The following is a 25819-nucleotide window of genomic DNA, read 5'->3' on the forward strand; positions in this document are numbered from 1 at the left end:
AAACTCCGCAGTTGCCACAGGACTGGAAAAGGTCCGTTTTTATTCCAATCATAAAGAAAGGCAATGCCAAAGAATGCTCAAACTACTGCACAAATGCACTCATCTCATATGCTAGTAAAGTAATGTTCAAAATTCTCCAAGCCAGGCTTCAGCAATACATGAACCGTGAACGTCCTGATGTTCAAGATGGTTTTAGAAAAGGCACAGGAACCAGAGATCAAATTGCCAACATCCGCTGGATCATGGAAAAAGCAAGAGAGTTCCAGAAAAACATCTATTTATGCTTTATTGACTATAGCAAAGCCTTTGACTGTATGGATCGCAGTAAACTGTGGAAAATTCCGAAAGAGATGGGAATACCAGACTACCTGACCTGCCACTTGAGAAATCTGTATGCAGGTCAGGAAGCAACAGTTAAAACTGGACATGGAACAACAGACTGGTTCCAAAGAGGAAAAGGAGTACGTCAAGGCTGTATATTGTCACCCTGCTTATTTAACTTATATGCAGAGTACATCATGAGAAACGCTGGACTGGAAGAAGCACAAGCTGGAATGAAGATTGTCAGGAGAAATATCAATAACCTCAGATATGCAGATGACACCACCCTTATGGCAGAAAGTAAAGAGGATCTAAAACGCCTCTTGCTGAAAGTGAAAGAGGAGAGTGGAAAAGTTGGCTTAAACCCGATCCTTCAGAAAACGAAGATCATGGCATCTGGCCCCATCACTTCATGGGAAATAGATGGGGAAACAGTGGAAACAGTATCAGACATTATTTTTGGGGGCTCCAAAATCACTACAGATGGTGACTGCAGCCATGAAATTAAAAGACACTTACTCCTTGGAAGGAAAGTTATGACTAATCTAGATAGCATACTCAAAAGCAGAGAGATTACTCTGCCAACAAAGGTCGTTCTAGTCAAGGCTATGATTTTTCCAGTGGTCATGTATGGATGTGAGAGTTGCACTGTGAAGAAGGCTGAGCGCCGAAGAATTGATGCTTTTGAACTGTGGTGTTGGAGAAGACTCTTGAGAGTCCCTTGGACTGCAAGGAGATCCAACCAGTCCATTCTGAAGGAGATCAGCCCTGGGATTTCTTTGGAAGGAATGATGCTAAAGCTGAAACTCCAGTACTTTGGCCACCTCATCTGAAGTGTTGACTCATTGGAAACGACTCTGATGCTTGTGGGCAGGAGAAGGGGACGACAGTGGATGAGATGGCTGGATGGCATCACCGACGCAATGGACATGAGTCTGAGTGAACTCTGGGTGTTGATGATGGACAGGGAGGCCTGGCGTGCTGCAATTCATGGGGTCACAAAGAGTCGGACACGAATGAGCCACTGAACTGAAAGGGAAGGTTCATAGCAATACAGGTATACCTCAAGAAAGAAGAAAAATGTCAAATAAGTAACCTAACTCTACACCTAAAGCAACTAGAAAAGGACGAAATAAAGAACCCCAGGGTTAGTAGACGGAAAGAAATCTTAAAAATTAGGGCAGAAATAAATGCAAAAGAAACAAAAGTTCAGTTCAGTTCAGTCACTCAGTCATGTCCGACTCTTTGCGACCCCATGAATCACTGCACGCCAGGCCTCCTTGCCCATCACCAACTCCTGGATTTCACTCAGACTCACATCCATCGAGTCAGTGATGCCATCCAGCCATGTCATCCTCTGTCGTCCCCAAAGAGACCATAGCAAAAATCAATAAAGCCAAAAGCTGATTCTTTGTGAGAAGAAATAAAATCGACAACCATTAGCCAGACTGATCAAGAAACAAAGGGAGAAAAATCAAATCAATAAAATTAGAAATGAAAATGGAGAAATCACAACAGACAACATAGAAATACAAAAGATCATAAGAGACTACTATCAGCAATTATATGCCAATAAAATGGACAACTTGGAAGAAATGAAGGAATTCTTAAAAAAGTACAACTTTCCAAAACTCGACCAGGAAGAAATAGAAACTCTTAACAGACCCATCAGAAGCACGGAAATTGAAACTGTAATCAGAAATCTTCGACTTAAAAAAACGCTCAGGTCCAGATAGCTTCACAGGTGAATTCTACCAAAAATTTAGAGAGGAGCTAACACCAATCCTACTCAAACTCTTCCAGAAAATTGCAGAGGAAGGTAAACTTCCAAACTCATTCTATGAGGTCACCATCACCCTAATACCAAAACCTGACAAAGATTCCACAAAAAAAAAAAAAAAAAAAAGAAAAAAAAAGAAAAGAAAACTACAGGCCAATATCATTGATGAACATACATCCAAAAATCATTAGCAAAATTCTAGCAATCAGAATCCAACAACATATTAGAAAGATCATACATCATGACCAAATGGGCTTTATGCCAGGAATGCAAGGATTGTTCAATATCCACAAATCAATCAATGTAATACACCACATTAACAAATTGAAAAATAAAAGCCATATGATTATCTCAATAGATGTAGAGAAAGCCTTTTACAAAATTCAACATCCATTTATGATAAAAACCCTCCAGAAAGCAGTCATAGAAGGAACATATCTCAACATAATAAAAGCTATATATAACAAGCCCACAGCAAACATTATCCTCAATGGTGAAAAATTGAAAGCATTTCCCCTAAAGTCAGGAACAAGACAAGGGTGCCCACTCTCACAACTACTATTCAACATAGTTTTGGAAGTTTTGGCCACAGCAATCAGAGCAGAAAAAGAAATAAAAGGAATCCAGATTAGAAAAGAAGAAATAAAACTCTCACTGTTTGCAGATGACGTGATCCTCTATATAGAAAACCCTAAAGTTTCCACCAGAAAATTACTAGGCCTAATCAATGAATATAGTAAAGTTGCAGGATATAAAATCAACACACAGAAATCCCTTGCACTCCTATACACTAATAACGAGAAAATAGAAAGAGAAATTAAAGAAACAATTCCATTCACCATTGCAATGAAAATAATAAAATACTTAGGAATATATCTACCTAAAGAAACAAAAAACCTATATATAGGGAAAACTGTAAAACACTGGTGAAAGAAATCAAAAAGGACACTCATAGATGGAGAACGATACCATGTTCATGGATCAGAAAAATCAATATAGTGAAAATGAATATACTACCCAAAGAAATCTATAGATTCAATGCAATCCTTATCAAGCTACCAAGAGTATTTTTCACAGAGCTAGAACAAATAATTTCACAATTTGTATTGAAATACAAAAAAACCTCGAATAGCCAAAGCAATCTTGAGAAAGAAGAATGGAACTGGAGGAATCAGTCTGCTTGACTTCAGGCTCTACTACAAAGCCACAGTCACCAAGACAGTATGGTACTTGCACAAATACAGAAATATAGATCAATGGAACAAAATAGAAAGCCCAGAGATAAATCCACGCACCTATGGACACCCTGTCTTTGACAAAGGAGGCAAGAATATACAACGGAGAAAAGACAATCTCTTTAACAAGTGGTGCAGGGAAAACTGGTCAACCACTTGTAAAAGAATGAAACTAGAACACTTCCTAACACCATACACAAAAATAAACTCAAAATGGATTAAAGATCTAAATGTAAGACCGGAAACTATACAACAACTAGAGGAGAACATAGGCAAAACACTCTCCGACATAAATCACAGCAGGATCCTCTATGACCCACCTCCCAGAATATTGGAAATGAAAGCAAAAATAAACAAATGGGACCTAATTAAAAGTAAAAGCTTCTGCACAACAAAAGAAACTATAAACAAGGTGAAAAGACAGCCTTCAGAACGGGAGAAAATAATAGCAAATGAAGCAACTGACAAAGAATTCATCTCAAAAATACACAAGCAACTCCTGAAGCTCAATTTCTGAAAAATAAATGACCGAATAAAAAAATAGGCCTAAGAACTAAATAGACAGTTCTCCAAAGAAGACATACAGATGGCTAACAAACACATGAAAAGATCCTCAACATCACTCATTCTCAGAGAAATGCAAATCAAAACCACAATGAGATACTGTTTCATGCCAGTCAGAATGGCTGCTATCCAAAACTCTGCTGCTGCTGCTGCTGCTAAGTTGCTTCAGTCGTGGCCAACTCTGTCCGACCCCATAGACAGCAGCCCACCAGGCTCCCCCGTTCCTGGGATTCTCCAGGCAAGAACACCAGAGTGTGTTGTCATTTCCTTCTCCAATGCATGAAAGTGAAAGTGACGTCACTCAGTCGTGTCCAACTCTTAGTGACCCCATGGACTGCAGCCTACCAGGCCCCTCCATCCATGGATTTTCCAGGCAAAAGTACTGGAGTGGGGTCCCATTGCCTTCTCCTCCAAAAGTCTACAAGCAATAAATGCTGAAGAGGTGTGGAGAAAAGGGAACCCTCTTACACTGTTGGTGGGAATGCAGACTAATTCAGCCACTATGGAGAAGAGTGTGGAGATTCCTTAAAAAACTGGAAACAGAACTGTCTTATGACCCAGCAATACCACTGCTGGGCATACACACCAAGGAAACCAGAATTGAAAGAGACACGTGTACCCCAATGTTCATCACAGCACTGTTTATAATAGACAGGACATGGAAGCAACTTAGATGTCCATCAGCAGACACATGGATAAGAGATCTGTGGTACATATACACAGTGGAGTATTACTCTGCCATTAAAAAGAATACATTTGAATCAGTTCTAATGAGGTGGATGAAACTCGAGCCTATTATACAGAGTGAAGTAAGCCAGAAAGAAAAACAGCAATACAGTATACTAATGTATATATATAGAATTTAGAAAGAGGGTACCGATAACCCTGTATGCAAGACAGCAAAAGAGACACAGATGTATACAACAGTCTTGTGGACTGTGGGAGAGGGCGAGAGTGGGATGACTTTGGAGAATGGCATTGAACATGTATAATATCATATGTGAAATGAATCACCAGTCCAGGTTCAATGCATGATACAGGATGCTCGGGGCTGGTGCACTGGGCTGACTCAGATGGATGGTATGGGGAGGGAGGTGGGACGGGGAACACATGTACACCTGTGGCAGATTCATGTTGATGTATGGCAAAACCAATAAAATATTGTAAAGTAATTAGCCTCCAATTAAAATAAATAAATTTATATTAAAACAAGTAAATAAACCAAAAAGCCAGTAGAATTGTGTGCCTGATGAGATTATGCATTGTTTTGATGTGTTTTTATTGTTGTAGTAATTTATTGGTTTGTTTTTAACGGCAGAGAATTGAAAGTTACCTGCATATCCAATCATTCATACCTGATTAATCAATCAGTGGTGTAATCACTTGAAAGACTGCTATGAACACATTAAAACTGACCAGCAGCAATTATGTAGCAGCAAGGAAAAATAGTTATGATGTAAAAAGTAAAAGAAATCTAGAGAACTATGTTTTTACTATGATTCCAACTGTGAAAAAGAGAACTATATATGTATTTTAAAATCTAGACAGTGATCCAAATACAATTATTATGACCACTTAGATCAGGAGTGAGTCTGTATCTCCCTGCTCATGTGACTAATTAAACTGTGCTGGAATTATGAGATTATGGGAATTCCCCCTACTAAACTTTTCCAGTGGTGTAACACAGCTTTACATTTTTTTTTTAATATTTCAAAAAAAAAAATCCGTTCATGTATACTGAACTCATAGTAGAATCAACACAACATAGTGGAAAGACCATTGTCTATGGAACTTATGGCCCCCATGATCCTCACCTCCTGGTATTTACTTCTTTACAGAATTTCTTCCTCTATAGTGTGGACAGGCAATGTTACTTGCTTCCAGTCAATAGAATATGCCAAAGGTGATGGGACATCACTCTAATGATGATGTTATAACACTGCTACACAGGGCTTTATTTTTCTAGCTGACTCAGAAGAGTTTCTCTGTCCTTTGTTGGCTACGAAGAAGCTGTCCTGAGTACAATATCTGCAAGGAAATAAATTTTACCAACTAACACAGACTTAAATTGAAGAACATACGGAAAACCACTAGGCCATTCAGGCATGATTCAAATTAAATCCTTTATAATTACACAGTGGAAGTGACAAGTGGATTCAAAGGATTAGATCTGATTAACAGAGTGCCTGAAGAACTATGGATGGAAGTTAGGAAAACTGTACAGAAAGTGGTGATCAAAACCATCCCAAAGAAAAAGAAATGCAAAAAGGCAAAGTGGCTGTCTGAGGAGGCTTTGCAAATTGCTAAGAAAAGAAGAGCACCAAAAGGCAAAGGAGAAAAGGAAAGATTTACCCATCTGACTGAAGACTTCCAGATACTAGCAAGGAGAGATCAGAAAGCCTTGATGAGTAAACAATACAAAGAAATAGAGGAAAACAATAGAATAGAAAAGACTAGAGATCTCTTCAAGAAAATTAGAGATACCAAGGGAATAATTCATGCAAACATGGGCACAATAAAGGACAGAAATTGGATGGATCTAACAGAAGCAGAAGATATTAAGAAGGGGTGGCAAGAATACACAGAAGAACTGTACAAAAAAGATCTTCATGACCTAGATAACCACAATGGTGGGATGACTCATCTAGAGCCAGACATGCTGGAATGTGAAGTCAAGTGGGCCTTAGGAAGCATCACTACGAACAAAGCTAGTGGAGGTCATGGAATTTCAGTTGAGCTATTTCAAATCCTGAAAGATGATGCTGTGAAAGTGCTGCACTCAATATGCCAGCAAATTTGGAAAACTCAGCAGTGGCCACAGGAAAGGAATAGGTCAGTTATCATTCCAATCCCAAAGAAGTGAAATGCCAAAGAATGTTCAAACTACTGCACAGTAGCACTCATTTCACATGCTAGCAAAGGAATGCTCAAAATTCTCCAAGCTAGGCTTCAACTGTATGTGAACCGAGAACTTCCAGATGTACAAGCTAGATTTAGAAAAGGCAGAGGAACCAGGGATCAAATTGCGAACATCCAATGGATCATAGAAAAAGCTAGAGAATTCCAGAAAAACATCTACTTCTGCTTCATTGACTACACTAAAGCCTTTAACTGTATAGATCACAACAAACTGTGGAAAAATTTTAAAGAGATGGGAATAACAGAGCACCTTACCTGCCTGCTTTGAAACCTGTATGAAGGTCAAGAAGCAACAGTTAGAACTGGACATGGAGGAACAGATTGGTTCCAAATAGGGAAAGAGTATGTCAAGGCTGTATATTGTCACCCTGATTATTTAACATACATGCAGAGTACATCATATGAAATTCCAGGTTGGATGAAGCATAAGCTACAATTAAGATTGCTGGAAGAAATATCAATAAATTCAGATATGCAGATGAAACCACCTGTATGGCAGAAAGCAAAAAGCAACTAAAGTGGTTCTTGATGAAGGTGAAATAAGGAGAGTGAAAAAGCTGGCTTAAAATTCAACATGCAAAAAACTAAGATCATGGCATATGGTCCCATCACTTCATGGCAAATAGATGGGAAAACAATGGAAACAGTAAAATACTTTATTTTGGGGGGCTCCAAAATCACTATGGACAGTGACTGCAGCCATGAAAATAAAAGACGCTTGCTCCTTGGAAGAAAAGCTATGACAAACTTAGACAGCATATTAAAAAGCAGAGACATTACTTTGCCTACAATGGTTTGTATAGTCAAAGCTATGGTTTTTCCAGTAGTCATGTATAGATGTGAGAGGTGGACAATAAAAAGGCTTAGCACCAAAGAACTGATGCCTTCGAACTATGCTTCTGGAAAAGTCTGTTGAAAGTCCCTTGAACAGCAAAGAGATCAAACCTGTCAATTCTAAAGGAAATCAGTCCTGAATATTCATTGAAGGGACTGATGCTGAAGCTGAAGCTCCAATACTTTGGCCACCTGATGCGACGAGCCAACTCACTGAAAAAGACCCTGATGCTGGGAAAGATTGAAGGCATGAGGAGAAAGGGACAATAGAGGATAAGATGGTTGGATGGCATCACCAACTCAATGGACATGAGTTTGAGCAAACTCCAGAAAATGGTTCAGGACAAGGAAGCCTGGCATGCTGTATTCCATGGATTTGCAGAGTCAGACAGAATGAGCAACTGAACAACCACCACCACATGAGTTTGAAGATGGATTCTTTTACAGTGGAGTCTCCAAATTAGAAACCTTTCTTGGTTGATACCTTGATGTAGCATTTTAGGACCTATCTAAGGTACACCTGGAGTCCTGACTTTTAGGCACTGTGATATAATAAATGTGTACTAAGTTATTATATTCACAATAATTTCTTAAACAACATAGAAAATTCATACATAACCCAAATGACTTGGATTTGGATCTCAGATCCTTCACTTATAATCTGTGTGATGGAGCAAGTTGATTAATCTCTGACTCTTAAATTCCTCTAGTGGAGAGTAATAATACTCACCTCCCAGATCTATTGCACAGAACATTACATGCAAAAGAAATAATATTCACCTAACACTGACTGGTATATGGTAACTTGTCTCTAAAGGTTGAAATTTTATGTATCTCGTTCATCATTCTATCTCAGTTCAGTTCAGTTCAGTCGCTCAGACATGTCCAACTCTTTGCGACCCCATGAATTGCAGCACGCCAGGCCTCCCTGTCCATCACCAACTCCCAGAGTTCACTCAAATTCACGTCCATCGAGTTTGTGATGGCATCCAGCCATCTCAAACTCTGTCGTCCCCTTCTCCTTCTGCCCTTAATCCCTCCCAGCATCAGAGTCTTTTCCAATGAGTCAACTCTTCGCATGAGGTGGCCAAAGTACTGGAGTTTCAGCTTTAGCATCATTCCTTCCAAAGAAATCCCAGGGCTGATCTCCTTCAGAATGGACTGGTTGGATCTCCTTGCAGTCCAAGGGACTCTCAAAAGTCTTCTCCAAAACCACAGTTCAAAAGCATCAATTCTTCGGTGCTCAGCCTTCTTCACAGTCCAACTCTCACATCCATACATGATCACTGGAAAAACCATAGCCTTACTAGACGGACCTTTGTTGACAAAGTAATGTCTCTGCTTTTTAATGTGCTGTCTAGGTTGGTCATAGCTTTCCTTCCAAGGAGTAAGCGTCTTTTAATTTCATGACTGCAGTCACCATCTGCAGTGATTTTGGAGACCAAAAAATGAAAGTCTGACACTGTTTCCACTGTTTCCCCATCTATTTCCCATGAAGTGATGGGACCAGTTGCCATGATCTTCATTTTCTGAATGTTCGGTTTTAAGCCAACTTTTTCACTCTCCACTTTCACTTTCAGCAAGAGGTTTTTGAGTTCCTCTTCACTTTCTGCCATAAGGGTGGTGTCATCTGCATATCTGAGGTTATTCATATTTCTCCTAGCAATCTTGATTCCAGTTTGTGTTTCTTGCAGCACAACGATTCTCATGATGTACTCTGAATATTAGTTAAATAAGCAGGGTGACAATATCTAGCCTTGACGTACTCCTTTTCCTATTTGGGACCAGTCTGTTGTTCCATGTCCAGTTCTAACTGTTGCTTCCTGACCTGCATACAAATTTCTCAAGAGGCAGGTCAGGTGGTCTGGTATTCCCATCTCTTGAAGTATTTTCCACAGTTTATTGTGATCCACGCAGTCAAAGGCTTTGGCATAGTCAATAAAGCAGAAATAGATGTTTTTCTGGAACTCTCTTGCTTTTCCATGAGCCAGCGGATGTTGGCAATTTGATCTCTGGTTCCTGTGCCTTTTTTAAAACCAGCTTGAACACCTAGAAGTTCACGGATCACATATTTCTGAAGCCTGGCTTGGAGAATTTTGAGCATTACTTTACTAGCATGTGAGATGAGTGCAATTGTGTGACAGTTTGAGCATTTTTTGGCATTGCCTTTCTTAGGATTGGAATAAAAACTGATCTTTTCCAGTCCTGTGGCAACTGCTGAGTTTTCCAAATTTGCTGGCATATTGAGCACAGCACTTTCACAGCATCATCTTTCAGGATTTGAAATAGCTCCACTGGAATTCCATCCCCTCCACTAGCTTTGTTCATAGTGATGCTTTCTAAGGTCCACTTGAATTCACATTCCAGGATGTCTGGCTCTAGGTGAGTGATCATACCATTATGTTTATCTGGGTCATGAAGATCTTTTTTTTGTACAGTTCTTCTGTGTATTCTTGCCACCTCTTCTTAATATCTTCTGCTTCTGTTAGGTCCATACCATTTCTGTCCTTTATCGAGCACATCTTTGCATGAAATGTTCCCTTGGTGTCTCTAATTTTCTTGAAGACATCTCTAGTCTTTCTCATTCTGTTGTTTTCCTCTATTTCTTTGCATTGATCGCTGAGGAAGGCTTTCTAATCTCTTCTTGCTATTCTTTGGAACTCTGCATTCAGATGCTTATATCTTTCCTTTTCTCCTTTGCTTTTAACTTCTCTTCTTTTCAAAGCTATTTGTAAGGCCTCCCCAGACAGCCATTTTGCTTTTTTGCATTTGTTTTCCATGGGGATGGTCTTGATCCCTGTCTCCTGTACAATGTCATGAACCTCAGTCCATAGCTCATCAAACACTCTATCTATCAGATCTAGGCCCTTAAATCTGCTTCTCACTTCCACTGTATAATCATAACACATTTGATTTAGGTCATACCTGAATGGTCTAGTGGTTTTCCCCTACTTTCTTCAATTTAAGTCTGGATTTGGCAATAAGGAGCTCATGATCTGAGTCACAGTCAGCTCCCAGTCTTGTTTTTGCTGACTGTATAGAGCTTCTCCATCTTTGGCTGCAAAGAATATAATCAATCTGATTTCGGTGTTGACCATCCGGTGATGTCCATGTGTAGAGTCTTTTACTGTGTTGTTGGAAGAGGGTGTTTACTATGACCAGTGAGTTCTCTTGGCAAAACTGTAACAGCCTGTGTCCTGCTCATTCCGTATTCCAAGGCCAAATTTGCCTGTTACTCCAGGTGTTTCTTGACTTTCTACTTTTGTATTCCAGTCCCCTATAATGAAAAAGACATCTTTTTTGGGTGTTAGTTCTAAAAGGTCTTGTAGGTCTTCATAGAACCTTTCAACTTCAGCTTCTTCAGTGTTGCTGGTTGGGGTATAGATTTGGATTCCTGTGATATTGAATGGCTTGCCTTGGAAACGAACAGAGATCATTCTGTCGTTTATGAGATTCCATCCAAGTACTGCATTTCAGACTCTTTTGTTGACCATGATGGCTACTCCAATTCTTCTAAGGAATCCCTGCCCACAGTAGTAGATATAATGGTCATCTGAATTAAATTCACCCATTCCAGTCCATTTTGGTTCACTGATTCCTAGAATGTCGATGTTCACTCTTGCCATCTCCAGTCTGACCGCTTCCAATTTGCCTTGATTCATGGACCTGACATTCCAGATTCCTATGCAATATTGCTCTTTACAGCATCGGACCTTGCTTCTATCACCAGTCATATCCACAGCTGGGCATTGTTTTTGCTTTGGCTCCATCCATTCATTCTTACTGGAGTTTTTTCTCCACTGATCTCCAGTAGCATATTGGGCACCTACTGACCTGGTTGGGGGAGACTAAGATCCCACAAGCTGCATAGCCAAAACAAAACAAAAACCTCTACTATATTAAAAGTATTTTAAATTATACACTGTGAAGTTAACTCTCTTAGTATACATATCTATGGATTTTGACAAATGCATAGTCATATAATCACCAAGACAATCAGAACAGTTCACTGACTACTCCCCACATTCCCTTCTGCTACCTTGTAGTATTAGTTTTATGATTAAAATTTCAGTTCACAGATATTCTTCTTAACTACTATTTCATAGTTACTTACTGGTTTCTCTCAATCCTTTGGCTGAATTATTATTAGCTTTTTTTTTATGGAAATAAATGGATATGGGTCTGAATGTCAGGTCAGCAAGTATTTATGAAGTGCTTTTTCTAGGCCCAGCATTTTATTACATACATTCTCTGAGGACTACAAGAGAAGACAAAAATTCTACATAAGAAAGGAGATCATAGGCATGTGAAACTTTACAGCAATACAAGATGTTATTTAATGGAACGTTTAATTGTGAGATTAAAATTATGAAATAGATTCTTAACGTAGATCTTAGGATCTGTGAATCCTCGAAAAAATGTATGTGTCAAGTCTTTCAGAGGAGGCTGCAGAGCTTCCATCAGGATATCAGGTTGAATAGAGTATAAGGTCCATAGGTGTTTTAGAAAAGAAATAACAGTGAAAGAGACAGGGTGGAAATAATTGCTGGTAAATCTTACAATCCAATAATCAACAGAAAGACAAGCCTCATATAGCACTTTAAGCTTTCACATCCATTACTTACATTTGAACCAAGAAGCATTTGGAGAAGGTTAAGCCATGAAATGAGGTGAAGGAAAAAGTGCTTAAGGAAAAATCAGAAGAGCAGTAGTATGCAGGATTGGTTGAAAACAGACTACGGGTAAGAAATTATTGCTTAGTTTAAAGGATTCAGGGTCAGTTGGAATGTATGAGCTGTAAAAATGCAGAGGAGAATCTAAGAGATATCATTAAAAGAAAAACTGATAGGTTTCACTGATGGATTTGTTGGGAAAGTTTAAGGAGTAAGATTCACTTAATCAATCACTCACCTAACAAGTGCTTATTGAGCTGAGTCTAGTAGATTCCTGGCACTTGTTTTAGGCTTCAGAGAAAGAGCAATAAACAGGACTGAAAAGGAAGGTTTTGCTCCCACAGAGTTTATAACTTAATGACAGGAAACAGCTTATAATTGAATAATAGGAAAACAAATTAATAAACAAAATAATTTCAGACAGTGATTACCTGATAAATTATATCATTTATCAAAAAATCAGTATGAAAAGTGACTTCCAGGACATAAAAGGGACAAGTGCAAGGGAACTAATTATGTGCTAATTAATGGACTAGGCTTTTGAAGACAAATTATCTCATTTAATTAAAAAATGATCCTGATAATAACATGGGAAGACTGGCAAACACAAGATATTGTGACAGAAGATCTTTTATATGTATGCATATTATATATCAGGGTGGCAGTATATCTAAGAAGGTAAGAATGGTGAGAGGAATGGCAGGGAATAAAGATGAGAGTTAATTTTTAAATAAATTGAGCTAGAAGACTTCTATTTTGGGGAGATAAACAATCCATGATAATGATAACAGATACCACTATTTGAATTTTGTAAAAACCTACTTTGGTACAGCCAAACAAGATAATATATTCAGTAAATGCTATCTTTGCAAGTGAAGAGGTTTTAGGTTATTATAAATATAAGATGATTATTCACAATAAGGAATGAAGAATTGGTAAATCAATTCACTGTGCTTTTCTTTTGCTTTCTACTCTCACAGTTAACTTGATATAAGTGCTTCTGTCTTTATAGAGCTTTTATCATGTGAAAGCAGGAAAAAAATTTTCTGAAAAAAACACACACACACACACACACACACACATTAACGTATAAGTCTTGTTACCCCTACTAGATTATAATCCCCTCAAGGGCTGGTCATATATCTAATATATGTTTGTATACCAAACAGAATGCATTATACACTGATGGTCTTCAATAAATATTTTTTCAAGACCTTATTTAAAAGATAGTGAATCACTGTGGTGGTTCTCCTGTCCTGAGAATACTAACTGGATTTATGCTATTGACACTGTAACCATTGTAAAATCAGTTACTAGCAGTATTCTCATATTTTAATCAAAGTCTGTTTTGGTCCAATTCTAAGTAAGAAGAAAAAGAGCTGAAAAAAAAAATACAATATATGAACTTTCAGGCCTAAGAACTCAGCCAGAAAAGTGGCAGGAAAAGGAAAGAAATACGTAAAAATGCCTTGTTAGGGGATTCCCCAGTCGTCCAGTGGTTAAGAATCTACCTGCCAACACAGGAGACATGGGTTCGATCCCTGGTCTGGGAAGATCCCACATGCCATGAAGCAACTAAGCCCATGTGTCACAACTACTGAGTCTGTATGCTTAGAGCCTGTGCTCCACAAGAGAAGCCACTGCAGTGAGATGCCAATGCCACCACACAAGCAACTAGAGAGTAGCCCTCACTCGCCACAACCAGCAAAAGCCCACGCAGCAATAAAGACCCAGCACAGCCAAAAATAAAATAATTAAAAAAAAAAAAAAAATGCCTTGCTAGTATCCCAGGATTTTAATTTCCTCTCCCTAACTCCTAAAATGTCCTCTAAGCTGTTAACCAAATGTTGATGTATAAGTCACTAGAAGACATCTCTAGAATTGGTTTAAGTTCAATGATTGTTATATACATATAACTGGTTTTTGCTCTTTGCTTTTTTTGAGAAGGTAAAAAAATCAAAGATATAAAATACATCTTTGGGCTACAGGCATGAAATTATGTGCTGCATATAGGCATAACATCTCAAGGCTCATAAAAGATGAAGCTCAGTTAAGATTCTCATGTTGATCAACATTTTAAAATTAAGTGCTGCCTTATTACTTATCTATCTTCATAACCAAAATAATGACGATGGTGTGATCACTGACCTAGAGCCAGATATCCTGGAATGTGAGGTCAAGTGGGCCTTAGAAAGCATCATTATGAACAAAGCTAGTGGAGGGGATGGAATTCCAGTTGAGCTATTTCAAATCCTGAAAGATGATGCTGTGAAAGTGCTGCACTCAATATGCCAGCAAATTTGGAAAACTCAGCAGTTGCCACAGGACTGGAAAAGGTCAGTTTTTATTCCAATCCCAAAGAAAAGTAATGCCAAAGAATGCTCAAAATACCGCACAATTGCACTCATCTCACATGCTAGTAAAGTAATACTCAAAATTCTCCAAGCCAGGCGTCAGCAATATGTGAACCATGAACTTCTAGGTGTTCAAGCTGGTTTTAGAAAAGGCAGAGGAACCAGAGATCAAATTGCCAACATCCGCTGGATCATGGAAAAGCAAGAGAGTTCCAGAAAAACATCTATTTCTGCTTTATGGACTATGCCAAAGCCTTTGACTGCGTGGATCACAATAAACTGTGGAAAATTCTTCAAGAGATGGGAATACCAGACCACCTGACCTGCCTCTTGAGAAATTTGTATGCAGGTCAGGAAGCAACAGTTAGAACTGGACATGGAACAACAGACTGGTCCCAAATAGGAAAAGGAGTACGTCAAGGCTGTATAGTGTCACCCTGCTTATTTAATTTATATGCAGAGTACATCATGAGAAACGCTGGACTGGAAGAAACACAAACTGGAATCAAGATTGCCGGGAGAAATATCAATAATCTCAGATATGCAGATGACACCACCCTTATGGCAGAAAGTGAAAAGGAACTCAAAAGCCTCTTGCTGAAAGTGAAAGTGGAGAGTGAAAAAGTTGGCTTAAAGCCGAACATTCAGAAAAGGAAGATCGTGGCATTCAGTCCCATCACTTCATGGGAAATAGATGGGGAAACAGTGGAAACAGTATCAGACTTTATTTTTTTGGGCTCCAAAATCACTGCAGATGGTTATTGCAGCCATGAAATTAAAAGACGCTTACTCCTTGGAAGGAAAGTTATGACCAACCTAGATAGCATATTCAAAAGCAGAGACATTACTTTGCCAACAAAGTTTTGTCTAGTCAAGGCTATGGTTTTTCCAGTGGTCATGTATGGATGTGACAGTTGGACTGTGAAGAAGGCTAAGTGCCAAAGAATTGATGCTTTTGAAGTGTGATGTTGGAGAAGACTCTTGAGAGTCCCTTGGACAGCAGGGAGATCCAACCAGTCCATTCTAAAGGAGATCAGCCCTGGGTGTTCTTTGGAAGGAATGATGCTGAAGCTTAAACTCCAGTACTTTGGCCACCTCATGTGAAGAGTTGACTCATTGGAAAAGACTCTGATGCTGGGAGGGATTGGGGGCAGGAGGAGAAGGGGACGACAGAGGATGAGATGGCTGGATGGCATCACTGACTCGATGGACGTGAGTCTGAGTGAACTCCGGGAGTTGGTGATGGACAGGGAGGCCTGGCGTGCTGCAATTCATGGGGTCGCAAAGAGTCGGACACGACTGAGTGACTGAACTGAACGGAACTGAACTATAACTTATCTACTGTCTCAGAACTGATTGGCAGAGATCGCTTCATGAATACAGGTCAAAAAAACCTGACTTGTCCAGTCCTGAAATTTATGTGTCCTTCCACACCTTTTTCTTGGTCTTTCTCCCCTCCTCTTTTTTTTTTTTTTTTCTTTTTACTTCAATCTGCTTCATACATTGTAAGGATCTGTATAGGAAAGGTGCATACGCTTGATATAAGGATTTTAGAAGTCAGGATGGGAAACCAATCTTTGACAGACAAAAAGTACTCAATAAAAAAGAGGACCAAAATGAGTTAATATATATAAAATGTGTTAAACAATGTCTGACACACAGGATTCAATCAATGTTAGTCATTGTTATTACTTGTTATTATTATCTCCAGAAGTGAGAGCGGCAATATTGTTGTATTGGCAATGATACTGGCCTTTGAGTCAGAACACTTGGTTAATAATTTGCCTATTCTACCTACTAGATATGTAATCATAAGCAAGTTTAAATTTCTAGGCCTCTACTTCCTAATGCCCAATAGAGTGACATGAGTGCTTACACTTATGGATTATGAGTATTATTCCAAATATACGTGAAAGAACTTTATAAATTTAATGAAATAAGTATATGATTCAATAAAATCATTTGACTTTTCTTTCACTATCTAATCTGCATGGTCTCAAAGTCTCCAAGTTGTGTCTGATTTCTTATTGGAGTTTCCCTAGTACTTCAAGGCCATATCAGTAATTCTTTGCAGTACTATCCTATTTACTCTCTTTCTCTCTTGCCTCCCTCCTCTGTCTCTCTTTTACACACACACACACACACTTACTGGACTTCAGATCAGTTTCTTTCTGTTTCTCCTAAATCCTAAGCATTATGTTGATTGGTTACATGGACCAAGACTAATTTCAAACACTTTCACCTCTTTTAGAAAGTTAGCATTAATTATCCCAATTATGTAATGTATCACTTTAAAAAATACCTGGCTTTATCTTCTCTAGTTCTTTGCCCCATAGTTTTAGTTATACCTAGCTACTTGATGTTTTTGATGCTGTACTTATTGTTAAAAGTACAGCAGTTTCTTGAGTCATATTTGCAAAGATCCTAATCCAATATACTAACAACATCCACAAATGAAATTCTGAACAGCATCTTGTGAGTTTTCCGAAGCAGGTGATGCCCATACTACACTTTGAGAAACAATGAAATGTTTATTGAACACCTAACACTGAGTTGCTCACCAGTCCCCTAGTCATATTTTGCTCTTGCCTCTCTCAGGAATGATCTTTCCTTTTCTCTGATAATGAAAACATTGCTTATTTTCTGAGATCTAGTTCAAATGCAAATTCTTAATCCATTTCTCCCATACCACATAGATGTAGTCTTTTCTACAGAATAAGCTATGGGATATTATCAGCACTGGGGTCTAAGAAAGTATTGAGTGATGATAGGGTCTTTACATCTGAGTCTGTGCCCTTCAATTATGTTGACTATAAAGCCTGCAAATTGGGTTGACTAATAGAAAAGTAACAAACACTCAGCATCAGACTGGTCAGGATAGTAACTCAAACCACATAGAAACTGGACAGGAAAACTGGCAGCCATGTCAGGACCAACGATTGAGAATGAGAAGTAAACAGACAAAAATAGTTGTTCAGCTAGAAAACTGTACAAGTTCAGTAAGTAGAGGTAAAATGATAACATCTCAGTGATCTCAGGGAAAAAGATAACTATTAATAGTACACAACTGTCTTAAGAGTTTGTGTGGTTGGGTAGGTTATACAATAACAAGGAGAAAAGAAGGGGAAGAGGGAGCTAAGAGTAGAGATGGCAGTGACACTTGAGAAGGATGGAAGCCATAAATATAGTTAATTGGTGACAAAACAGAGATCTGAGCCCACATCAACCTGATTTCTCTGTACTAGTGGATTTTCAAACCTTAATGTGATTTGGAATATAATTCAGGAGTTCTAGACCTGGGCCAAGGGATTAAAAAACATTATTAAAAAAAAATCATAAAAAAAAAAACATTAAAAAGCATCTGCATTAAAAAACACCCTTCTAGGTGCAAGAGGGCAGTGTGTAAGTCAGTCATACATAAGAATTAGTGAACTAATGTTGCTCAATTTGTTTGGGGCACTATTTATTTCTGTCCCTATTTCTACATCATCCTTTCAGAGATACCCAACTACTGAGTAAGCTGAAGCATTAAAAAGATAAATTCCCTAACCTCTTTCCTAACCTCTGTCCTCTTTGCCCCATTTTTCCAAAGGAAGAGTTTTTAAAATTAGAAACTCCTTTAAACTTCCCAAAGGATAAGGACAACTACCTTTCTGAGACAGTTTGGTAGTGGTCTCTGCCAGGCATAGTAGTGAAGTCACTCAGTCGTGTCTGACTCTTTGCAACTCCATGGACTGTAGCCTACCAGGTTCCTCAGTCCATGGAATTCTCCAGGCAAGAGTACTGGAGTGGGTTGTCATTTCTTTCTCCAGGGGATCTTCCCGACCCAGGAATCAAACCCGGGTCTCCCGCATTCCAGGCAGACGCTTTAACCTCTGAGCCACAAGGGAAGACTCCCTTGCCAGGCATACTAGATCCCAAAACCTTAATTAAGCTCATATTTATATGTTTACTTCATTAAAGTTAAACATCATCATCTTTGTCGTTGTCACCTCTTATGTTTTATCAAGTGTCCACTGAGTACTAGGCAGAGTATGAAGCATATCACATTTGTTCTTAATCTTCAAAAGAAATCTGTAAGGTTGATAGCATTATATTTGTTTGAGGAAAAAAAAAAAAAAAAAAAACAGAGTCTCTGAAAGGAAAATGTTAAGTAACCTACTCAAGACAACCTCCAAGGTTTAAACCTTGGTGATTTAAGCCACTACATGACATCAGAATTTTGTAGCCCATGGAAACCCAGATGTTTCATCACTACTTGTCAGCTCAAAAACATCTGCAGTAACTACTGGCATGAATCATACATGGACACAAAAATTTTAAAGTCCAAAGTCCAGAATTAAAATCCTTTCTGTTATTAAAACAGGCCTGGTAAGGCCCTACTACCAACCTTTGCAGTCATGACCAACTATTTGTGTGACTCAAGATCCTGAAAGCTTTAATAATTTTAGACAGAGACAGGTTTGGGGAGTAAAAACATGAATAATTCCAGTTAAGTCTCATCTAAAAAAATGAAATTTCCGTAAGATCTATTCCTATGTTAAATATCATGCATACTCTCACAAAAGAAAAGTTCTTCCATGTCACAGGTGGGAAAAAAACCTCGATGGAGAACATTTTGCCCTAATATAAATCTTAATATAATCAGCAATCACATCTACTGGCTATCTTTGGATATAAAACAATCTGAACAACATTGGAAGAAAAGAATAATTGAAATATCTTTTTTTCCTATTTGTTAAATGTATTTAATTGGAGGCTAATTACTTTACAATATTGTAGTGGTTTTTGCCATCCATTGACATGAATCAGCCATGGCTGTACCTCTGTTCAACATCCTGAAGCCTCCTCCCACGTCCCTCCGCATCCCATCCCTCTGGTTCATCCCAGTGCACCAGCCCTGAAAACACTGTCTCATGCATCAAACCTGGATTGGCAATCTGTTTCACATATGATAATATGTCTGTTACAATGCTATTCTGTCAAATCATCCCACCCTCACCTTCTCCCACAGAGTCCAAAAGACTGTTCTATACATATCCATCTCTTTTGCTAACTCGCATATAAGGTTATCAATACCATCTTTCTAAATCCCATGTATATGTGTTAGTATACTGTATTGGTATTTTTCTTTCTGACTTACTGAACTCTGGAAAATAGGCTCCAGTTTCATCCACCTCATTAGAACTGATTCAACTGTATTCTTTTTAATGGTTGACTAATATTTCATTGGGTACATGAACCACAGCATTGACCATCTGGTGATGTCCATGTATAGAGTCTTCTCTTTTGTTGTTGGAAGAGGGTGTTTGCTATGACCAGTGTGTTCTCTTGGCAAAGCTCTATTAGGCTTTGCCCTGCTTCATTCCGTATACCAAGGACAAATTTGCCTGTTACCCCAGGTGTTTCTTGACTTCCTACATTTGCACTCCAGTCCCCTATAATGAAAAGGACATATTTTTTGGGTGTTAGTTCTAAAAGGTCTTGTAGGTCTTCATAGAACTTTTCAACTTCAGCTTTTTCAGCATTACTGGAGCATAGAGTTGGATTACTGTGATATTGAATGGTTTGCCTTGGAAACGAACAGAGATCATTCTGTTGTTTATGAGATTGCATCCAAGTACAGCATTTCGGACTCTTTTGTTGACATGATGGCTACTCCAATTCTTCTAAGGAATCCCTGCCCGCAGTAGTAGATATAATGGTCATCTGAGTTAAATTCACCCATTCCAGTCTGTTTTCGTTCTCTGATTCCTACAATGTCGACATGCATTCTCGCCATCTCCTGTTTTACCACTTCCAATTTGCCTTGACTCATGAACCTGACATTCCAGGTTCCTATGCAATATTGACTTACAACATTGGACCTTGCTTCTTTCACCAGTCCCATCCACAAGTGGGTATTGTTTTTGCTTTGGCTCCATCCCTTCATTCTTTCTGGAGTTCTTTCTCCACTGATCTCCAGTAGCATATTGGGCACCTACTGACCTGGGGAGTTCCTCTTTCAGTATCCTATCATTTTGCCTTTTCATACTGTTCATGGGGTTCTCAAGGCAAGAATACTGAAGCGGTTTGCCATTCTCTTCTCCAGTGGACCACATTCTGTCAAACCGCTCCACCATGACCTGCCCGTCTTGGGTGGTCCCACATGGCATGGCTTAGTTTCACTGAGTTAGACAAGGCTGTGGTCCGTGTGATTAAACTGACTAGTTTTCTGTGATTATGCTTTGTGTGTGTGCCCTCTGATGCCTCTTGTAACACCTACCATATAGTTGGGTTTCTCTTACCTTGGACATGAGGTATCTCTTCATGGCTGCTCCAGCAAAGTGCAGATGCTGCTCCTTACCATGGACGAGGGGAATCTCCTCACAGCGGCCCCTCCTGACCTTGAACGATCTACACATGGACATCACCAGTTGGGCAACACCGAAATCAGAATGATTATATTCTTTGCAGCCAAAGATGGATAGGCTCTATACAGTCAGCAAAAACAAGACCGAGAGATGACTGTGGCTCAGATCATGAACTACTTATTGTCAATTCACACTTAAATTGAAAAAAGTAGGGAAAACCACTAGACCATTCAGGTATGACCTAAATCAAATTCCATATGATTATACAGTGGAAGTAAGAGATATATTTAAGGGACTAGATCTGATAGATACAGTGCCTGAAGAACTATGGACGGAGGTTCGTGACATTGAACAAGAAACAGTGAACAAGACCATCTCCATGGAAAAGAAATGAAAAAAAGGAAAATGGCTGTCTGGGGAGGCCTTACAAATAGCTGTGAAAAGAAGAGAAGTTAAAAGCAAAGGAGAAAAGGAAAGATATAAGCAACAGAATGCAGAGTTCCAAAGAATACCAAGGAGAGATAAGAAAGCCTTCCTCAGTGATCAATGCAAAGAAATAGAGGAAAACAACAGAATGAGAAAGACTAGAGATCTCTTCAAGAAAATTAGAGATACCAAGGGAATAGTTCATGCAAAGATAGGCTCAATAAAGGACAGAAATGGTATGGACCTAACAGAAGCAGAAGATATTAAGAAGAGGTGGCAAGAATACACAGAAGAACTGTACAGAAAAGATTTTCATGACCCAGATAATCATGATGCTGTGATCACTCACCTAGAGCCAGACATCCTGGAATGTGAAGTCAAATGGGCCTTAGAAAGCGTCACTACGAACAAAGCTAGTGGAGGTGATGGAATTTCAGTTGAGCTACTTCAAATCCTGCAAGATGATGCTGTGAAAGTGCTGCACATAATATGCCAGCAAATTTGGAGAACTCAGCAGTGGCCATGGGATTGGAAAAGATCAGTTTTCATTCCAATCCCAAACGCAATGCCAAAGAATGCTCAAACTACCAAACAATTGCACTCATCTAACACGCTAGTAAAGTAAAGCTCAAATTTCTCCAAGCCAGGCTTCAGCAATACGTGAACTGTGAACTTCCTGATGTTCAAGCTGGTTTTAGAAAAGGCAGAGGAACCAGAGATCGAATTGCCAACATCTGCTGGATCATGGAAAAAGCAAGACAGTTCCAGAAAGACATCTATTTCTGCTTTTTTTGACTATGTCAAAGCCTTTGACTGTGTGGCTCACAATAAACTGTGGAAAAATCTGAAAGAGATGGGAATACCAGACCACCTGACCTGCCTCTTGAGAAACCTATATGCACGTCAGGAAGCAACAGTTAGAACTGGACATGAAACAACAGACTGGCTCCAAATAGGAAAATGAGTTCGTCAAGGCTGTATACCGTCACATGCTTATTTAACTTATATGCAGAGTACATCATGAGAAACGCTGGGCTGCAAGAAGCACAAGCTGGAATCAAGATTGCTTGGAGAAATATAAATAACCTCAGATATGCAGATGACACCACCCTTAGGGCAGAAAGTGAAGAGGAACTAAAAAGCTTCTTGATGAAAGTGAAATAGGAGAGTGAAAAAGTTGGCTTAAAGCTCAACATTCAGAAAACTAAGATAAAGGCATCTGGTCCCATCACTTCGTGGGAAATAGATGGGAAACAGTAAAAACAGTGTCAGACTTAATTTTTGAGGGCTCCATAGTCACTGCAGATGGTTATTGCAGCCATGAAATTAAAAGACCCTTACTCCTTGGAAGGAAAGTTGTGACGAACTTAGATAGCATATTGAAAAGCAGAGACATTACTTTGCCAACAAAGTTCTATCTAGTCAAGGCTATGGTTTTTCCAGTGGCCGTGTATGGATGTGGAACTTGGACTGTGAAGAAAGCTGAGCACCAAGGAATTGATGCTTTTCAACTGTGGTGCTGGAGAAGACTCTTGAGAGTCCCTTGGACTGCAAAGAAATCCAACCTGTCCATTCTAAAGGAGATCAGTCCTGTGTGTTCTTTGGAAGGACTGATGCTGAAGCTGAAACTCCAGTACTTTGGCCACCTCATGTGAAGAGTTGACTCATTGGAAAAGACTCTGATGCTGGGAGATATGGGGGCATGAGGAGAAGGGGACAACAGAGGATGAGATGGCTGGATGGTATTACCGACTCGATGGACAAGAGTTTGGGTGAACTCTGGGAGTTGGTGATGGACAGGGGGCCTGGCATGCTGCAATTCTTGGGGTCACAAAGTGTCAGACACGACTGAGCGACTGAACTGAACTGAAGTGAACCAGCAGTCTTATCAATTTGTGTGCTGATCAACATCTAGGCTGCTTCCATGTCCTTGCTATTATAAACAGTGTTGCGATGAACATTGAGGTACTCATGTCTCCTTCAATTCTGGTTTCCTTGGTTTGTATGCCAAGCAGTTGGATTGCTCGGTCATATTGCAGCTCTATTTGCAGTTTTTATTTTGATTTTATTTTTTTAGCAGTCTCCACACTGTTCTCCATAGTGGCTGTACTAGTTTGCATTTCCACCAACACATCCTCTCCAGCATTTATTGCTTGTAGACATTTGGATTGCAGCCATTCTGACAGGCATGATATGGTACCTCATTGTGGTTTTGATTTGCATTTCTTTGATAATGAGTGATGTTGAGGACCTTTTCATGTGTTTGTTAGCCATCTGTATGTCTTCTTCACAGAAATTTCTGTTTAGTTCTTTGGTCCATTTTTTGATTGCATCATTTATTTTTCTGGAATTGATTTGCAGGTGTTGCTTGTATATTTTGAGATTATTCTTTGTCCGTTGCTTCATTTGCGATTACCTTATCCCATTCTGGAGGCTGTCTTTTCACCTTGGTTATAGTTTCCTTTGTTGTGCAAAAGCTTATAAGTTTAATTAGGTTTTTTGTTTACTTTTCTTATATTTCCATTACTCTGGGAGGTGGGTCATAGAGGATCCTGCTGTGATTTATGTCAGAGAGTGTTTTCCTCTATAAGTTTTATAGTTTCTGGTCTTACATTTAGGTCTTTAATCCATTTTGAGTTTATTTTTGTGTATGGTGTTAGAAAGTCTTCTAGTTTCATTCTTTTATAAATTGTTGACCAGTTTTCCCAGCACCACTTGTAAAGAGATTGTCTTTTCTCCATTGTATAGTCTTGCCTCCTTTGTCAAAGATAAGGTGTCCATAGGTGCATGGATTTATCTCTGGGCTTTCTATTTTGTTCCATTGATCTATATTTCTGACTTTGTGCCAGTGCCATACTGTCTTGATGACTGTGGCTTTGTAGTAGAGCCTGAAGTCAGGCAGGTTGATTCCTTCAGTTCCATTCTTCTTTCTCAAGATTGCTTTGGCTATTCGAGGTTTTTTGTATTTCCATACAAATTGTGAAGTTATTTGTTCTAGCTCTGTGAAAAATACCGTTGGTAGCTTGATAGTACCTGCATTGATTCTATAGATTGCTTTGGATAGTATACTCATTTTCACTATATTGCTTCTTCTAATCCATGAACATGGTATATTTCTCCATCTATTTGTGTCCTCTTCGATTTCTTTCATCAGTGTTTGTTTGTTTTTTTTTTTTTTTGTTGTTGTTGTTGTTTTGTTTTGTTTTGTTTTGTTTTTTATATACAGGTCTTTTGTTTCTTTAAGTGAATCTCTTCCTAAGTATTTTATTATTTTCGTTGCAATGATGAACGAGTTGTTTCCTGAATTTCTCTTTCTGTTTTCTCATTGTTAGTGTATAGAGATGCAAGTGATTTCTGTGTGTTGATTTTATATCCTGCAACTTTACTATATTCATTGATTAGCTCTAGTAATTTTCTGGTGGAGTCTTTAGGGTTTTCTATGTAGAGGATCATGTCATCTGCAAACAGTGAGAGTTTTACTTCTTCTTTTCCAATTTGGATTCCTTTTATTTCCTTTTCTGCTCTGATTGCTGTGGCCAAAACTTCCAAAACTATGTGGAATAGGAGTGGTTAGAGTGGGCACCCTTGTCTTGTTCCTGACTTTGGGGGAAATACTTTCAATTATTCACCATTGAGGATAATGTTTGCTGTGAGTTTGTCATATATAGCTTTTATTATGTTGAGGTATGTTCCTTCTATTCCTGCTTTCTGGAGGGTTTTATCATAAATGGATGTTGAATTTTGTCAAAGGCTTTCTCTGCATCTATTGAGATAATCGTATGGTCTTTATCTTTCAATTTGTTAATATGGTGTATTACATTGATTGATTTGCAGATATTAAAGTATCCTTGCATTCCCTGGGATAAAGCCCACTTGGTCATGATGTATGATCTTTCTAATATGTTGTTGGATTCTGATTGCTAGAATTTTGTTAAGGATTTTTGCATCTATGTTCATCAGTGATACTGGCCTTTAGTTTTCTTTTTTTGTGGCATCTGTGTCTGGTTTTTGTATTAGGGTGATGATGGCCTCATAGAATGAGTTTGGAAGTTTACCTTCCTCTGCCATTTTCTAGAAGAGTTTGAGTGGGATAGGTGTTGGCTCCTCTCTAAATTTTTGGTAGAATTCAGCTGTGAAGCCATCTGGCCCTGAGCTTTGTTTGTTATAAAATTTATGATTACAGTTTCAATTTCCGTGCTTATGATGGGTTTGTCAAGATTTTCTATTTCTTACTGCTTCAGTTTTGGAAAGTTATAATTTTCTAAGAATTTGTCCATTTCTTCCAAGTTGTTCATTGTTTGGCATATAATTGCTGATAGTAGTCTCTTATGATCCTTTGTATTTCTGTGTTTGGCATATA

At 38.8% G+C, this 25819-nt stretch overlaps 1 protein-coding gene across 4 annotated transcripts in view; it reads right to left on the reverse strand.

Annotated features, from left to right (window-relative positions):
* SH3BGRL (SH3 domain binding glutamate rich protein like) overlaps positions 1-25819 on the reverse strand; it is a 127496-nt gene that overhangs the window by 56592 nt on the left and 45085 nt on the right. For 3 of the 4 annotated variants that reach the window (XM_055563549.1, XM_055563547.1, XM_055563548.1), the window contains exon 2: positions 20968-21153. The exons of the other annotated variant lie outside the window; for it this stretch is intronic. In XM_055563549.1, the coding sequence (XP_055419524.1) occupies positions 20968-21153 (186 nt within the window). The remainder of the gene's footprint in view (positions 1-20967; positions 21154-25819) is intronic. 4 annotated transcript variants of the gene reach the window in all.

The sequence above is a fragment of the Bubalus kerabau genome, chromosome X (assembly GCF_029407905.1).
Source record: "Bubalus kerabau isolate K-KA32 ecotype Philippines breed swamp buffalo chromosome X, PCC_UOA_SB_1v2, whole genome shotgun sequence".
NCBI classification, from domain to species: Eukaryota; Metazoa; Chordata; class Mammalia; order Artiodactyla; family Bovidae; genus Bubalus; species Bubalus kerabau.